The sequence below is a fragment of the Suillus plorans genome (assembly GCF_016647745.1).
Source record: "Suillus plorans strain S12 chromosome Unknown HD556scaffold_11, whole genome shotgun sequence".
Classification (NCBI taxonomy): Eukaryota; Fungi; Basidiomycota; class Agaricomycetes; order Boletales; family Suillaceae; genus Suillus; species Suillus plorans.
This window is the reverse complement of record NW_024537395.1, coordinates 663362-676952: the sequence shown is the minus strand read 5'-3', so window position 1 is coordinate 676952 and position 13591 is coordinate 663362. Positions and strand designations below refer to the sequence as shown.

At 46.8% G+C, this 13591-nt stretch overlaps 5 protein-coding genes across 5 annotated transcripts; 1 reads left to right on the top strand and 4 right to left on the bottom strand.

Moving 5' to 3' along the window:
• Nucleotides 1–207: 207 nt before the first annotated feature.
• Nucleotides 208–1998, bottom strand: HD556DRAFT_128245 (uncharacterized protein). Its single transcript, XM_041299303.1, has one exon. It carries the CDS (start codon nt 1895–1897, stop codon nt 254–256), a length of 1644 nt encoding a protein of 547 aa, XP_041163832.1. The 5' UTR covers nt 1898–1998; the 3' UTR covers nt 208–253.
• Nucleotides 1999–2904: 906 nt separating this feature from the next.
• Nucleotides 2905–4440, bottom strand: HD556DRAFT_1439814 (uncharacterized protein; the record flags this gene model as incomplete). The annotated part of the gene is made up of 9 exons (XM_041306014.1): nt 2905–3001; nt 3071–3225; nt 3278–3294; nt 3364–3454; nt 3502–3640; nt 3690–3883; nt 3938–4049; nt 4099–4248; nt 4304–4440. The coding sequence occupies 9 exons, from the start codon at nt 4438–4440 to the stop codon at nt 2905–2907; spliced, it is 1092 nt and encodes a 363-aa protein (XP_041163831.1).
• Nucleotides 4441–6605: 2165 nt separating this feature from the next.
• On the bottom strand, nt 6606–7500 carry HD556DRAFT_1439813 (uncharacterized protein; the record flags this gene model as incomplete). The annotated part of the gene is made up of 2 exons (XM_041306013.1): nt 6606–7332; nt 7388–7500. 2 exons carry the CDS (start codon nt 7498–7500, stop codon nt 6606–6608), a joined length of 840 nt encoding a protein of 279 aa, XP_041163830.1.
• A 462-nt stretch (nt 7501–7962) lies between these two features.
• HD556DRAFT_1439812 (uncharacterized protein) lies at nt 7963–8637 on the bottom strand (the record flags this gene model as incomplete). Its single annotated transcript, XM_041306012.1, has 3 exons — nt 7963–8163; nt 8199–8303; nt 8359–8637. The coding sequence occupies 3 exons, from the start codon at nt 8635–8637 to the stop codon at nt 7963–7965; spliced, it is 585 nt and encodes a 194-aa protein (XP_041163829.1).
• Nucleotides 8638–9187: 550 nt separating this feature from the next.
• On the top strand, nt 9188–11724 carry HD556DRAFT_1458280 (uncharacterized protein; the record flags this gene model as incomplete). The annotated part of the gene is made up of 13 exons (XM_041308175.1): nt 9188–9330; nt 9370–9475; nt 9528–9602; nt 9652–9792; nt 10079–10091; nt 10332–10457; nt 10488–10819; nt 10848–10910; nt 10991–11049; nt 11172–11272; nt 11296–11342; nt 11439–11530; nt 11661–11724. 13 exons carry the CDS (start codon nt 9188–9190, stop codon nt 11722–11724), a joined length of 1362 nt encoding a protein of 453 aa, XP_041163828.1.
• Between the last annotated feature and the right edge of the window lie 1867 nt (nt 11725–13591).

Genomic DNA, 13591 nt, shown 5'->3' with positions numbered 1-13591 from the left:
CCGAACACTTGAAAGCTCACGGCGGTAAGCTCATCCGTACGGAAGAGGACGAAGAGCAGGAGGGAGATGACGAAGAGAAGGTTGAAGACTTACCAGAGTGCACGTTGGTTCAACAGCGGTCAATATACCACGTCATACCATTACACTTGTCATTTCTCTAGGTATTGCTGTGCTGTTGTTCGTAGCCCGCATGGCGCTATGACGTATTCTTCTACTCACGATACTGCTCCCACCGACAAGGAAATCAAAACCATCAGTCAGTGTCCCCTTGTGTCAACTCCAACAAGACCCTCCCCACCTTCTTCCACCTCTGTATATCATCCATTTTCTTCATTTCCCTAAGGCTGTACCTGCGATATGTCCACCCGAGACGCGACTCTAAGGATATTTCGAGTTTCGCGAGTCGCGGTGCTATCATGTGCAGGAACCGTGGGATGGACATCATCAGGTCTGGTGCAGTCGGAGGGTTCAACGGACCCACGCATGCAATGGGTGACCCTCCAATGGCCAGCATCCTCAGGCGTCTATTGGGTTGTAGGTACATTTGCTCGTCATCGTCCAGAGGTATTGTCCCGAGCGCATCGAGCCGCGCGTCCACACGTAGCGAGATTTCGCACAGCTCACGACAGCGTCTCACGATGTAACCCAGGGCACCCAAAGACACAGGTGAGTTGTGATTCCCTAGGCTAACGGAATAGAGGTGTGGGCATGCACGAGCAAGCGTGTGGACATCGGCATCTGTAAGCGTAATGGACCCGTAGTGGGCGGGGAAGATGAGGAGGGTTTTGATATTTACGAGTGTGGTACGGCTGGCGAGGAAGGGGCGAAGCTCAAAAAATGTTGGTCCTGTGTAGCACGGCTCGGGCTGAGAGTTACTACAGCTCTCGATGATCGAGATGTGCTCTAGCTTTGTGCGTGTGAGGATAGTGAAAAGTTCGGACCAGATACCGGTGGCATTGGGACCGCAAGTGTGTGCGATATTGTAAATTTTCTTGAGGTTTGGGCATCCGGAGGTACCAGAATCCGTCCCGAAAATAGAATGTAGCAAAGATGAGAAAAGTCTCAGAGTTACGCATGACATATGCAGGTGAGTGAGTGCCTGAAAAGGTTGGGGTGCACGGAGAGGCATGCTGTTGAATCCTATGTCGAGAGTGAGGTATTGGAGACGTGGCCACACAGCGATAGCTTCGAGCAGAACGTTTGGGACGTCTTTACGGAAGAATCTGATTGAAATTTCGGTGAGACTCTCAGAATAGCTGGACAGGAAGGACTCCAATTCTGGGATTATCAGCCCTGTGTGAACCATGGCTATAAATTCAAGAGATTTGAGGTGCAAGGAGGTGGTACGGAGGTTTTGGAAGACGGCTTTGCGAAATTGATCATTCGTGATATCTAGAGCGAGGGTATGGACGGTGGGTAGGAGGAGGTTGAGGGCCGGGATGGTTTCAACACGTGGGTCAAACCATCCGAGCGAGCGCAGCTGGGGAAAGAGCGGGGCGTCTTTGGATGCGCTTTCAAGGAGCAGTGCGTATGCAGAGTCATGGTGCTGTAAATTTTGGTTGAAGAAGATCTGGACGCATGTAGCACGGAGGATTGATGGGCGGAACTGTTCGGGTATATGAACCCAGGAAGGTTTGGGCAGTTGACCAGGCACGGACTTGCTGAGAGGCCAGATATCTCCTATGTAGGAGTGAAGGACATTGAGTGCTGGGTCGCGAAATGCACGACAGGTAAGTGCGAGGTTGAGGACGGAGTGTCGACCTTTGGTGTTAGGAAACGGTAAGATTGCAGGCTGTAGCAGTTGATAGCAATCGAAGCTTGGGTCAATAAATCGAACATCCAACACAAGACAAAATATTATTTCGAGGATCTCAGTCAGGCGAAGACAGCGGTGCATGTCGGACGATGGCAAGTACTAGGTCAATTCATTGCATATAGCTGTATGTATACGTGTCAAGTCACCTCCCGAGCTCCTAGCATCACTGAAAATCAAGATACGTTACCAACCATTATATCCGCCTTATAATGGTCATAATGTCCGCAATCAGGTAAAATATGGCAAGCGGTTATATAATGTCATATCTACCTTTAAACACGTAGCCTCCTTGACCAATTTAAATAATAATAATACGTATTTGTGGACCACCAAGTATGGCATGTAAGTGAAGAAATTATAATTCTTTTTGCGCAATACACTGTCTTAAAACTACACAACTGGGAGTCAGACATTAAGCAACAGGAACTGTATTAGAGACCATATATGACTTTAAACACGTAGCCTTTGTGGCCAATCTACATAATGATTTTGTAGGCAGATATGACCTACATTGTAGGCAGATACTTGCAGGATTGGCACGAGCAGACACACTATATCATTCTAAAGTTCTAATATATTGATGTGACTTGCATTGCGAAATGAGGTGCTTAGAGACAAAATTGTCATTATTGAGCTGGTGGCCCACATGTATCAGCGCAGTATGCGCTACCAGAGCTTGCAAGTCAGGTGGATGTGTCCCTGATCACTCGCAACGCCGTTCTTGACACAAGCACGACCAATGTTCAATACTGCAACACCACGCACAACTCATTACCTGAAGTCACATAAGTGTCATATTCGTGTTGGCTGCTAGATACTAGATGGGTGAAGAAAGTGAACCACTCGTCTCAACCATATGATGGTGCAGAATGTTTAAACAAATTATCTATCATTCGACATTTACGCAGAAAAGGGTCTTAATGTCATTGCTGAGCGCTGAATCCTGATCGCACTACTCGGATCTCACTCGGCAATGCACGATGTTGCGGCCAAAATTGATCATTATACAACGTAGCTGAAATTGTACAATATAAAGTTTAATACAAGGAACTCCCACTTAAGTACTAGTAGGTTCCAACCCAACTAAGCTACGGGCAACGTCGCTTGGCCAAAGTCATGGCAACTGACATGTGGTTTGCCTGCTGCGGGCGATAGTCAGAAACATGTTTTCGACCAAAAACTTTTCTAAAAAATGGAATCCCAACGTGTCAATGCATCAATGGAAGGCAGTGTAAAGACACCAAGGCTACTCACCTATTCCACCAAAGTAAGAGATCATCCACTTCTTTCGCTGCTTCGGGTGTTGGAGGAAGTTCAAGATAGTCGACTATGTTATCATAAAACTCTTGATTGTTGAATTCGTCATCAACGACGCGCCAAGATCCTGAGCTTGACAACGCAAATCTTAGCTAAGCCCCTTAATCAGTAAAACATGGATACTTTGAATCAAGTAGTCTGAACCTGAACGGATATGTAAGCTATGGCTCGAGGTTGGATAGATCACATATTGACTAGTGTCGAAACATCACGCCGAGTGCGACGCTCACCACTGTTCCTGCCGAGTGCGGAACGACCCATCGAGTCAACAGCTTGTTCCTCGTCTGTGGAACTCGGAGAGGTGAATACGCGTTTAAATGCCTGCAGACAACATTCAGTATAACTTCTGTCACACATATTAATCTCACCTTTACTAGTAGCTCGCCTTTAAACAGATCCTTTGTAGGGTTCTGGGGGTCGTAACGTCCATCCTTGTACAGGAACGAAGGCCAAGAGCAAGCAGTGATGCGAAAATCGGGATGGTAGTCTCGAATGGATGCTCGAACACTTTGAAGGTATAAGTTAGCTGTGGCGCAGCTCATAAAAGAGCACTTACGTGGGATCGCTCCAGTTATAATCAACTGGGCACAAGAGTTCGCCCGTCATGTCGTGGTAAAATCCTCGACCAGATTTGTTTTGCTTGTGAATGGGGGGATTTGGCGTGGGGGTACGTTCCATTAGCCAATCAGCAACAGCACGCTTGAGACCAGCAGAGTCGTCTCCTCTGGCCCCATCAGAGCTTTCATTCAGCTGGATGCGAGATACAGTGATGATTCGTCGGTGATTTGTTTTGGGGAATCTCACCTTACTATACGCAAAAGCAAGAGTTTCATGCTCGGCAGATGACCGTAGCAACTTACGAACCGAGGGACACCATGTCATAAGTTTCTTGAAGGAGCGATACCGTCTATTCTCTCTGAAACACGACCTGAGAGTTAACCAGTAAGATTCAGGAAAACACTTACTCTGGGTTATCTGAGTCCATTATATCAGCGTCAGATTCATTGGCAGCGCCCAGTCCAATGCACCTATCGAATTCTACTACTAGATCTTCAACGCGCTCGGTTAGGCACACGAGCCTTCGAATTGCTCGGCCATAATATACATTTGATTCACTGTTTTGATCGCATTATCAATCTGTTGTACCGGATTTTTAAATATTAGACATACTATTTCTTCCCAGGGAGCCGACGGACTCGAAGGTCTGCATTTTCTTCCTCAAGTGCAGCGATTCGTCTTTTAAGAGCGACTAGAGGTTGAATGTCGTTGTTGTCTGATTCAGATTGAGATTGGGATGAGGACGCCATTGCCCACGGATAAGAATGTTGAGTGGGAATTTGGAAGTGGGCATGTAAGTCAATTTAGCTGAGGAAACATAGCGGAAATGAAGCACGGACCTCAAAACAGCTAGTTTCATGACATGTACCAATCACAACGTCATATACTAGCAAAGATCCGACACCTTTTGAGTTTCGGCTCTGTACATTCTTCATATCTCCATGGACAGTGCATTGCGTACGTGTTGAGTGCGTGATTGACTAGTAGAGTTTGCTCCAGGCGATCCTGTTGATCAACACGATTAGATTAAAGATGACTGCGGCCTAATCAAGTTAATGTGCTCACGGTGATTACATAAAACGTCGCGGTCAAGTGGAGTAGTAAGGGTGGAACAAGAAAAAAAAATCTTGAATAAAATGGAAAAGCGGGGACGCTAAACCAATGAGAGGTGGGGACACCAAACCAAACCAGATTATAACTACCTGGACGAAATAGAGACTAAAACAAATGTACGGCCGGATCTTTGTTCACTATTTGCGCTGGCGGGCAAACCGGATTTGAAAGCCTTTACAACAAATGTCAGAACGTCATTGAATCAAATTGAGACCATTTGAAAAAATACCCCTGCTAAAGGCCTCTGTATAGCCCCCCAAAACACCAACTCCATGTCATCTATACTTGCCAACTTGGAGCTTGAGACTGACCCCCGCGTCTTTTATCCTTCTATCAGTGATTTTCTGGCCAAACTCGATAAGGCAGAGCCACGACGCGGTTGGACTGAAATGTTTCTCTGTCCACTGACATCACTGGGAGTCAGGAAGGTGGACGATATAGAAATCATTTCACCTGAATGCCTTACCGTTTTTCACGGCCTCTGTCCCCTTATGGTCATGGACTTCTTCGTTCATGTCGTCAGTTATCTCGACGAAGCTGGCGATTCGCATCAGAGCACTAGTTCTGGATCGTAACGTGGAAAGCGGCTGGAAACAATACTAGGTGAGAATTTAGCATTGTTCAATGCCTGTATAGAAGGCAAACCTTTATTTTCAGCAGGCCCGGAGTCATCATCTGCCGCAGTACATCTAGTACATGGTGGAGTAGACGTCTTCAGCAAGAGACAGGAGAACACAAATCATTACGCATACCCAGATCCTTGAGACATTGTGTAGGATGTACTGTTTACTATAAGGTGTAGTTTAGCGTCATGTATAAGTCTCAAGTGTAATGCTACGTACAATTAATGATACCAGACTTGGAGCACAATGAACATGAACTCGAGTGCAGGAGGTGGCATATGGGCGTGTAATGAATGAACTGGAGGTCGCCGTCTCTTGATGCTGCGCGTTCGCTTCTCCTTGCCGTTGGCACTTGCTGATGTGACTTGGGGGTGAAAGCCTGGTGTTGATGGGTCGAGTGGGGGTGTCGTAGAATATAGGCGGTGCGGGCATGGATGCAGGGTGCATTGTGGGGACGGATGACAAAGGGCAGGCAGCTAGTGTGAAGACAACGACAGGACGTGCTGATATGATAGAACTAAGCACGCAATTAATCAACAGTCTCCTAAAAGCACAAGTATACTCACTTTAAATGCCCCAGTAGACACTTGTAGCCCTTCACGACATCAGGACATACTGTTCGAATGGTACGTAGGGCCTCATTGCAACCTCTTAGCTGATCGCCAAAAGGCCAGCATTGAATTGGATGCATAGTCCTGCAATTGCAACCAGAACCCTTAACGGAAGAAAGTAGAATATGATAAAGGGACATACCAATGATATACAGGAAGTTCGTGATAGAGAGAATTTGACAACCCCTTGAGAGTCGCACATGAATGTACGGTAGATTTCGAGTCGCGACTGCCGTGACTCTTTCAAGGTCATGACCTGGTCTAATCTTCTGGAAAAATTCTGCCGTGACTGGTGCGACTGAACTCTCTGTCACGAACCAAAAAGATGACCCGCCATTGACAAATAAGATTTTTGGTCAGAATATGTACATAGATCCTTGTGGAAAAAAGTAAACGCGTCCCCTACTCTGAGGTAGCACATCAAAGTCCATACATCGCTCTGAAGATGATTATCTATAGAGCCACGAAGTATGTATCACGATACAGAACTGACCGGGAGGTACTCAGCAATGCAAAATGTTGGATGACGGTACGCTAAAAGGCCCTCCTATTGAAGGCATTAGCCGGTCATAGTGGATTTTCAGGATAAAAAGACATGCCTTGGGTGCGCCTCAAATCTACTACTTGATCAGCGCCCTTCCAGAGAGACATGTCGCCACCTCCAAATTCACCCCAGGCAGCGGGAACTTGAGATGCCAGCACAATGCGAGAGTCGCTAAGGGAACTAGATTCCAGGAATGTTTCGACTGTATTGATATCTTCTGAGATGCGGAAGACAACTACTTGGAGGTGTGGCAGAGTGAGAAGGGACGCCACCAATTTTGGTTTAGTCCTCCGTGTATGGATATGTAGACACAAGTGCGTCAGTCCATGAAGATACTCCAGATCAAGTGTAGAGTTCCATAGCACCCAGCCGTTGAGAATTTCAAGGTGTGTCACGGTACCGAAGGCTTTGAAAGCGGAAAGGGAGACCAACTGGGTGTAACGGAAAATCAGAGATATACTAAGTGATAACAATATTAGTGGGAGGTCATCTAAGGGCTGTAGCAGAGGATTTGTTGTTTCATTCTTGAAGTCCGATGGCGCGATCCATAATGCAAGATTGGTGGTACCACTGCACAGGGAAATGATCTCTGCAGCTGTACTCAGAAGTACATCGCCCTCGATACACAATGATTTCACTGCCCCTCGAGCGAAGTCACAGTGACGGGACCGAATATAAAGTGATGAAAGAAAGGAGATAGCAATGCTTTCACTTGACAGAACAATTTTTCGGTAAAGTAGTCTTTCGATCCTACAGCAGTATTCAGTATCATTGTGCTCTGCCTCAACCCTTCGGAATTGCTCACCAGTAATGCACCCTCCGTGAAACAAACAAGAACGAGTAAGCTTGCTGCATGCAATCAATAGCAAGAGTGATGATCTCTCTCTCAAGTTCGATGGGAAGCGCTGGCACTGGCATGAAGGGTTTGAACACTCGGCCAGTGTGGCGGTGCAGCGGCTGCAACCCAAGTCGCGCCGAGCCGAAGTTCATTCACTATATTATTGCCTGAGATTACTTAATTTTGTCAAACCAACTTACTATTCTGCTCGCCTGGTCACGAAGCTATGCTCCATTCGTCGATTTCATTCCTGCGTATTGATTGCGCAGTCCTGGACCGCGCAAAGCAGGATATGGAGTGCATAGAGGTAGCCTGTGCTAGGTACAGCAGGGCATTTGGCACTGGACTGGTAATCAATCCGCGCAAATCGTAGCCTGAGAAATTCAATTACGTTTCTTCAACAGTACTAATTCAAGTTAAACTAAACCAACGGTGGCCTAGTGAGTGATGAAAGGAGATCTTGCGTGAAATGCTTTCCATCGAGCTTGAATATACATCGTGATAGTATAGGTTTACAACAGAAGGTATCATAAATGATAAGTTTACTTGGCACTGCCCTCCAGAACGCGATAAATCTTGGACAGCACCTCTGTTTGCCTGTCAATGGCAGCTTCGAGGCGTTTCGCAACATTAAGTACTGAGGTTTCATGAGTCATGCTTCTATTCAATTTAAAGGCCTTTCCCAGCTTCCTACACTTTGGCACTTCAAGTGCTGGTGCTACATTCAATATAGCCATTAACAACTGATGTGAAAAACGAAATGATGAGTCCAGCTCACCGTGGGGTCAGACTCAGAGGCTGTCTTTGACCTCTTGCGCTTCAGGGGCCAAATTTCCGAGTCACCGCTACGGCCTCCAACTTGTGTGTTCGAACTATCGACATCCTGGAACAATAACCATTAGAATCGAGTGTATAATATCTTGAGGTGGCCACTGTACCTTTTCAAGTCCCTGGTGTTCGGATACATCTGCGAGTGCATCTGCGAGTGCAAGTGCAGGTTCAACTTTCGTGCGACGGTAGCACCCGCAGCTGTATACAGGGGCGCCTTGGCCATGCGCTTGGCCACCGAGGCACGGCTCAAAGTCATGGCTATGTGGAGTGCTGGATGTCGTAGTGTCGCCTTCACACAACTCCTCAAATCTAGCAATTATGAGGAGAGCTTCAGCGTCGGCCAAGCCAGATGGGTGTGAGTCCGAGTCAGTACTGGTATAGGACATGGCAAAATGTGGTTATCCAGGCTCTTGTGATGGAAATGTGAATCAGGTCGATCGTTTCATTTCTCCACTCCCTAGTTTAAACATATTTTGAGAACCGTATTTCATATCAATGATAGATCTAACTAGTAATCTGGTTCCACTCACTAGCGTAAGTAAGATTAGGTGGTACCGGCCGGATCATGTTACAATTGACGAGGAGCTTGGAGCCGTCAAGCACTTTAGACTGTCCTGTAAGGAGTTATAAAAATTTTCAATATTACATAGAAACAACCCTGGAGTGCGGCGGAGCTTCGTGACGTCAAGTTAGAGTTGCATTTTACCCTGAAATATTGTCCCTAGATATCAGCATCAATGAACACGGTGCCGAACATGAGACTTTGAGCCATTGTTGGCTAGCTTCAGATCTGTTTGGCAACGACGGTGGGAGCATCAGATTCCAAGATTTGTTACAATGCGGACCAAAAGGATTTCTGTAACGGGGCATGGGTCTAAGTCCTGAAAACATGACATGATACAAATACCCTTACACTTGACGGAGTAAGCAAGAAACATGTCGTCTGACTACAACGCTCATAATAACTCTCACCCTTCTGACTTCAATGATGGGGCTGAGGTGATCTTAACGGACGCTAACTTCAGGTTGGAGGACCGCTCAGGGAGGTCTACTCCAGAAAGTCATATCGGATGCCATGGGTGTGGCCATGGCCAAAGTGTCCCTGCGTATTCCTGTAGATGCTATCAGTGGAATTTCGGACAGTTCAAATCCGAACCTTCATCTCCAGACGATGAGGAGGCATTTCAGCTCGCAGATGAGTTTCGAGCGGAACAACCAGAGCTAGTATGTGTCTGTAGATTATAGGCGGCCATTGTAACAGCTCTAATTTCAACAGTTGGAAGCTCAAGGTGGCAATCACAACAATGCTGATGCACCTCGTTCAAAGCGAAAGTGGTCTGAAGATGATGGGGTGAGTATGCCCAGCTCAATTTTTCGACTGACACACTCACTTTGGCCAGGGCGTGACTAACATGGGGGCAACATCAGTACCTATTGTTGAGCTTCCGCCTAAAAAACGTACGAAGGTTGAAAGAAAATTCGAGTCGTTTGAAGGGGAATTGCTAGCCAAGATGGCGGCCGTCATGCAGGAAGTCGTGGGAGTGCGTGATGCTGTCAGTAGGATCGGAACAATCGTTGATAGGCAGCACGGAGTTCTTCTTGAAGTCTGTAACGCTATTGAGAACCATGGGATGTAACTTGTTGTATTAACTCTTCATACCAGTGTAATAACAAACAGTATCGTCCTTGATGATTGCTGAGCAGTGCTGCCTACTAGTAAAGGTTCAACATCACAAACATTGAGATCACGTGACAATTTGCTTAGCCAACCTACCTGTGATCTTGCTTCGATTTTTGATTTGCACCGTGACCACGATGCACTCTTAGTGCCGCGTTTCAAGTGAGTACTCATTGTTTGAAACAGACCATTTGTACTGTTCACTACTTTGATTATTCTCATACTGCAACGCACGACAGATTTTATCCAGCAATGCATCGGTCACACATCAGCTTGTTAATTAACTGGTGCGTGACGTTGCAACACTACTCGATATGCGATCTGTCCAACCTCGAGCCATAGCGTATGTGTCTGCTCAGGTACAGACTATTTAACTCAATATTTGTGTACTTTGCTGATTAGAGGGCCCAGCATTGTCAAACTCAGGATCTTGGCGCATTGTTGATGACGAATTCAACAATCAAGAATTTTATCACAACATCATTGACTATCTGGAGCTTCCTCCAACGCCAGAAGCAGCGAAAGAAAGTCGATGATCTCTTACTTTGGTGGAATCAGTAAGTAGCTTTCGCGTCTTTACACTGCCTTTGATTGAGTCACAGCGGGAATTGATCAAGACATGTCTTGCACCCAAGCACGAATCCGCTGATTGGATGAACAAGTTCTTGGACCGTCTCTGGCTCATTTATGAGCCTGTTCTTTCTGCTACTATTGTCGCCTTTGTTGATCAGATGCTGAGCACCACTATTCCTGCCTTCTCGGACTCCTTGCGCCTCACAACCTTCACCCTTGGGACGAAGACTTCCCGCATAGACAAAGTTAGGACATCTCCAAGGACTGCTAATGATGTCGCCATGATGGTTTGGGGAATATCATTCATTCCCAACCATGTATCTGACATAACTCTCTGTAAAGCAGCGCAACCCCAAAATTGTTCAATCTGTTCGCCTGGGCAAAGGTCTTGCAACAGCCTTCATGCCGGTGAGTCGCTTGGACTCGACATAGCCGCATAAGTAACAATATAATGAATTATCATCGACTCGAGCTTACCCTATCATCAGATTCCTGGTTTACAGACTTTCATTCGGGATATAATTCACTACACGCTCAGTCCCGTGAGGTACGAGCAGTCCAAGCTAGGTGCTGCGAATTTCACAAATCAAGTCTGCTGGAAACGGCGTCTGACGTTAGTCTCGAATTCTCCCCCAACACCTCTGATCATTAAATTTCACCCCATTCAAGCGTGTCGTTCACTGATACAATGGAAGATCCGCCAATTCTTCGACTAGTCATACATGTACGGGCAGCCCCAGAAAAGTCCGTGTGGTGTTACATCGTGTATAGTAAGTGTGTCCAATATGTGCAGCCGCTAAACCTCATTCTCAGCCTCTTCATGCGTATGACCGAACATTCGTAAGTCAACGCAGAATTTTATAGTTGCCGGCTCACCTGGAAGCGCTAACGCGCACCTCTAAGTCCCAGCAGATATTCCAACTCTTGCATCTCCAGCTCAAACATCCGGCGTTCCCTAGCGATCCAAAGGACCATCATCGCGCGCGCTTCATCTGTCCAGGCCGGAGGCAGAGGGTAGGGTTGAAACGGTAAGTGGGGGTTGTAGATTTGTTGGTGCACGCGGATTCGCGCAGTGTCCCATCTCACATACATCATTTCCTTCAGATATGTTAGAATTTTAATTGCTGAATGAGTCGCTACTTACGATTTGCCTTTCAGTCAACGTAAATGTCACGTCGCGAGGCCTCGGCGCGACTCACAGAAGGTGCTCTGGGATCTGTAGAACGTTAGTGAGTAGTAGTTAGAACTTCCTCAACATACCTGGCGACCTTGGTTTCCGTCTCCGTCCCCATCTCGATTCCCGCCCCCGTTAGCGTAGTTGTTCATTATTGTACTAGAGCTACTGGTAGATATAAAATTGAATTGAGAACGAGTTAATGCTTACCTGCGTTGTTGGAATTATCGCGTATCGTAAACACGTCCCGATTTGGACAAATGTATGTCACCGGCATTTTCCGGAATGATGACGCTCAGTTCTAATTCTAAAAGCTACAAGGGCTCATCAATGCATCGTTTAACAGCTGTATGTGCTATCCTAAGTCTACTAACAAGCTCTCATGTTTTATTTTTTCACTATTATCATTTGTTACTTACTCATAGTCACACTACTACTTGGCGGGGGGTGACCTGCTGCTGGCCTTGGACGTTTGGACATGCGGGGGAATCATGTGACTAGTTTTTCTTACGGTGTTAACACTGTTATTGTGAGTTGTTTTGTTGATGTCCGTTGCACTTAACGTTCGCCAATCCCTCTGGCGCATATGAAGAGGCAATGAAATTTATTTATACTCTCAAGGATCTGACGGCCTTTCTGCTACTCGCTGCTTTTATCAGTATGTCCCTCAGATGTGGGGGCGAATGCAGCCGATCATTCTCAGCACCAAGAACTTTGACCCGTCACCGTCAGGACTGCAAGCACTGGCAGAAGCAGCTGAGTGTACAGTCACAACACTTCAAATGCATCTCTGCGTCTCTGCAAGACTCGGAAGCTCCTGCTGCAAAGAAAGTAAAACTTAGTACCCAAGTAAGTGCATTCGTTGTACACCATATCCCGATCTCTGCTCATTTGGATATTAGCCAACTTCTGCCTCGAGCTCTCCACTGATGAATACCATGTCATCCGATTTATCCGATATTCCCATATCTCCCTCCAACATCCATGATCCAGTAGCGTCCTCATCTAACACATCCGCATTTGACATCCCGCAAGAGGAGCAGCGTGCATCAACTTGCATTCCAAACCTGGAGGTGCAGCCAGAAAGTAGAGCTGGCCGTCCCTCTCGATCGCATCGGCTGCCTTTACGATTCAGGGATGAACTTCCGGTACCCCCACCTGCCATTCCAGAACCACCTCCAGCACCCATTCGTCGGGTAGTTCTTTACGTTTTCGATTCTTTTCGTACATCTCTTAATAAATTTGGGATTGGAAGGGACTATCGCCACCGACCATCGTATGACCCGGATGCCTTTGTCTCCGTTGACCAGCTATCTAATATCACGTCTGATCCCCCTCCCCTCAATGAGCAAGCTAATCATTCTGGGAGCCCACCTCCGTCGCAGTCACCCCCTTGGCCATGGAGAAATATGAGTATATGGCGCTTGATGTCTTGGAAGATGACTAGTAATAGCGGTCTGACGTCTGAAACGCAAGTAACCCGCCTCGTTTGCGAAGTATTGAAGGCCAAGGATTTCAGTCTGGATGATGTGCCCGATGATTTCAATACGCATACAGAAATGATGCGCTTCGATGCCTCTGAAGCAACACTGGACCCCGACGATATCTTTCGAAGAGACGGCTGGAGGGAATCGACGGCAGAAATACTAGTGCCAACCAGGGAGAGAAATGCAGATGGGAATGGGCAACCATTAACTGTCCCAGGTTTTCATCATCGGCCGCTTGTGGCTGTTATTCGTGTGGCCTTCTCAGAGGCATCATCACGCTGGTTTCACCTCACCCCTTTCAAACGCTTTTGGAAATCGCCGTTGACCGGCCGAGAACAACGTGTATATGATGAGCTCTACACATCGGACGCCTGGAATAAGGCCCACGATGAGCTGCAGAAACAAAAGAGGGACGATGGGTGTAAACT

What these genes read in the sequence shown, in the direction of transcription:
- HD556DRAFT_128245 (XM_041299303.1), bottom strand. Translation starts at nt 1,897, where the DNA reads ATGCACCGCTGTCTTCGCCTGACTGAGATCCTCGAAATAATATTTTGT.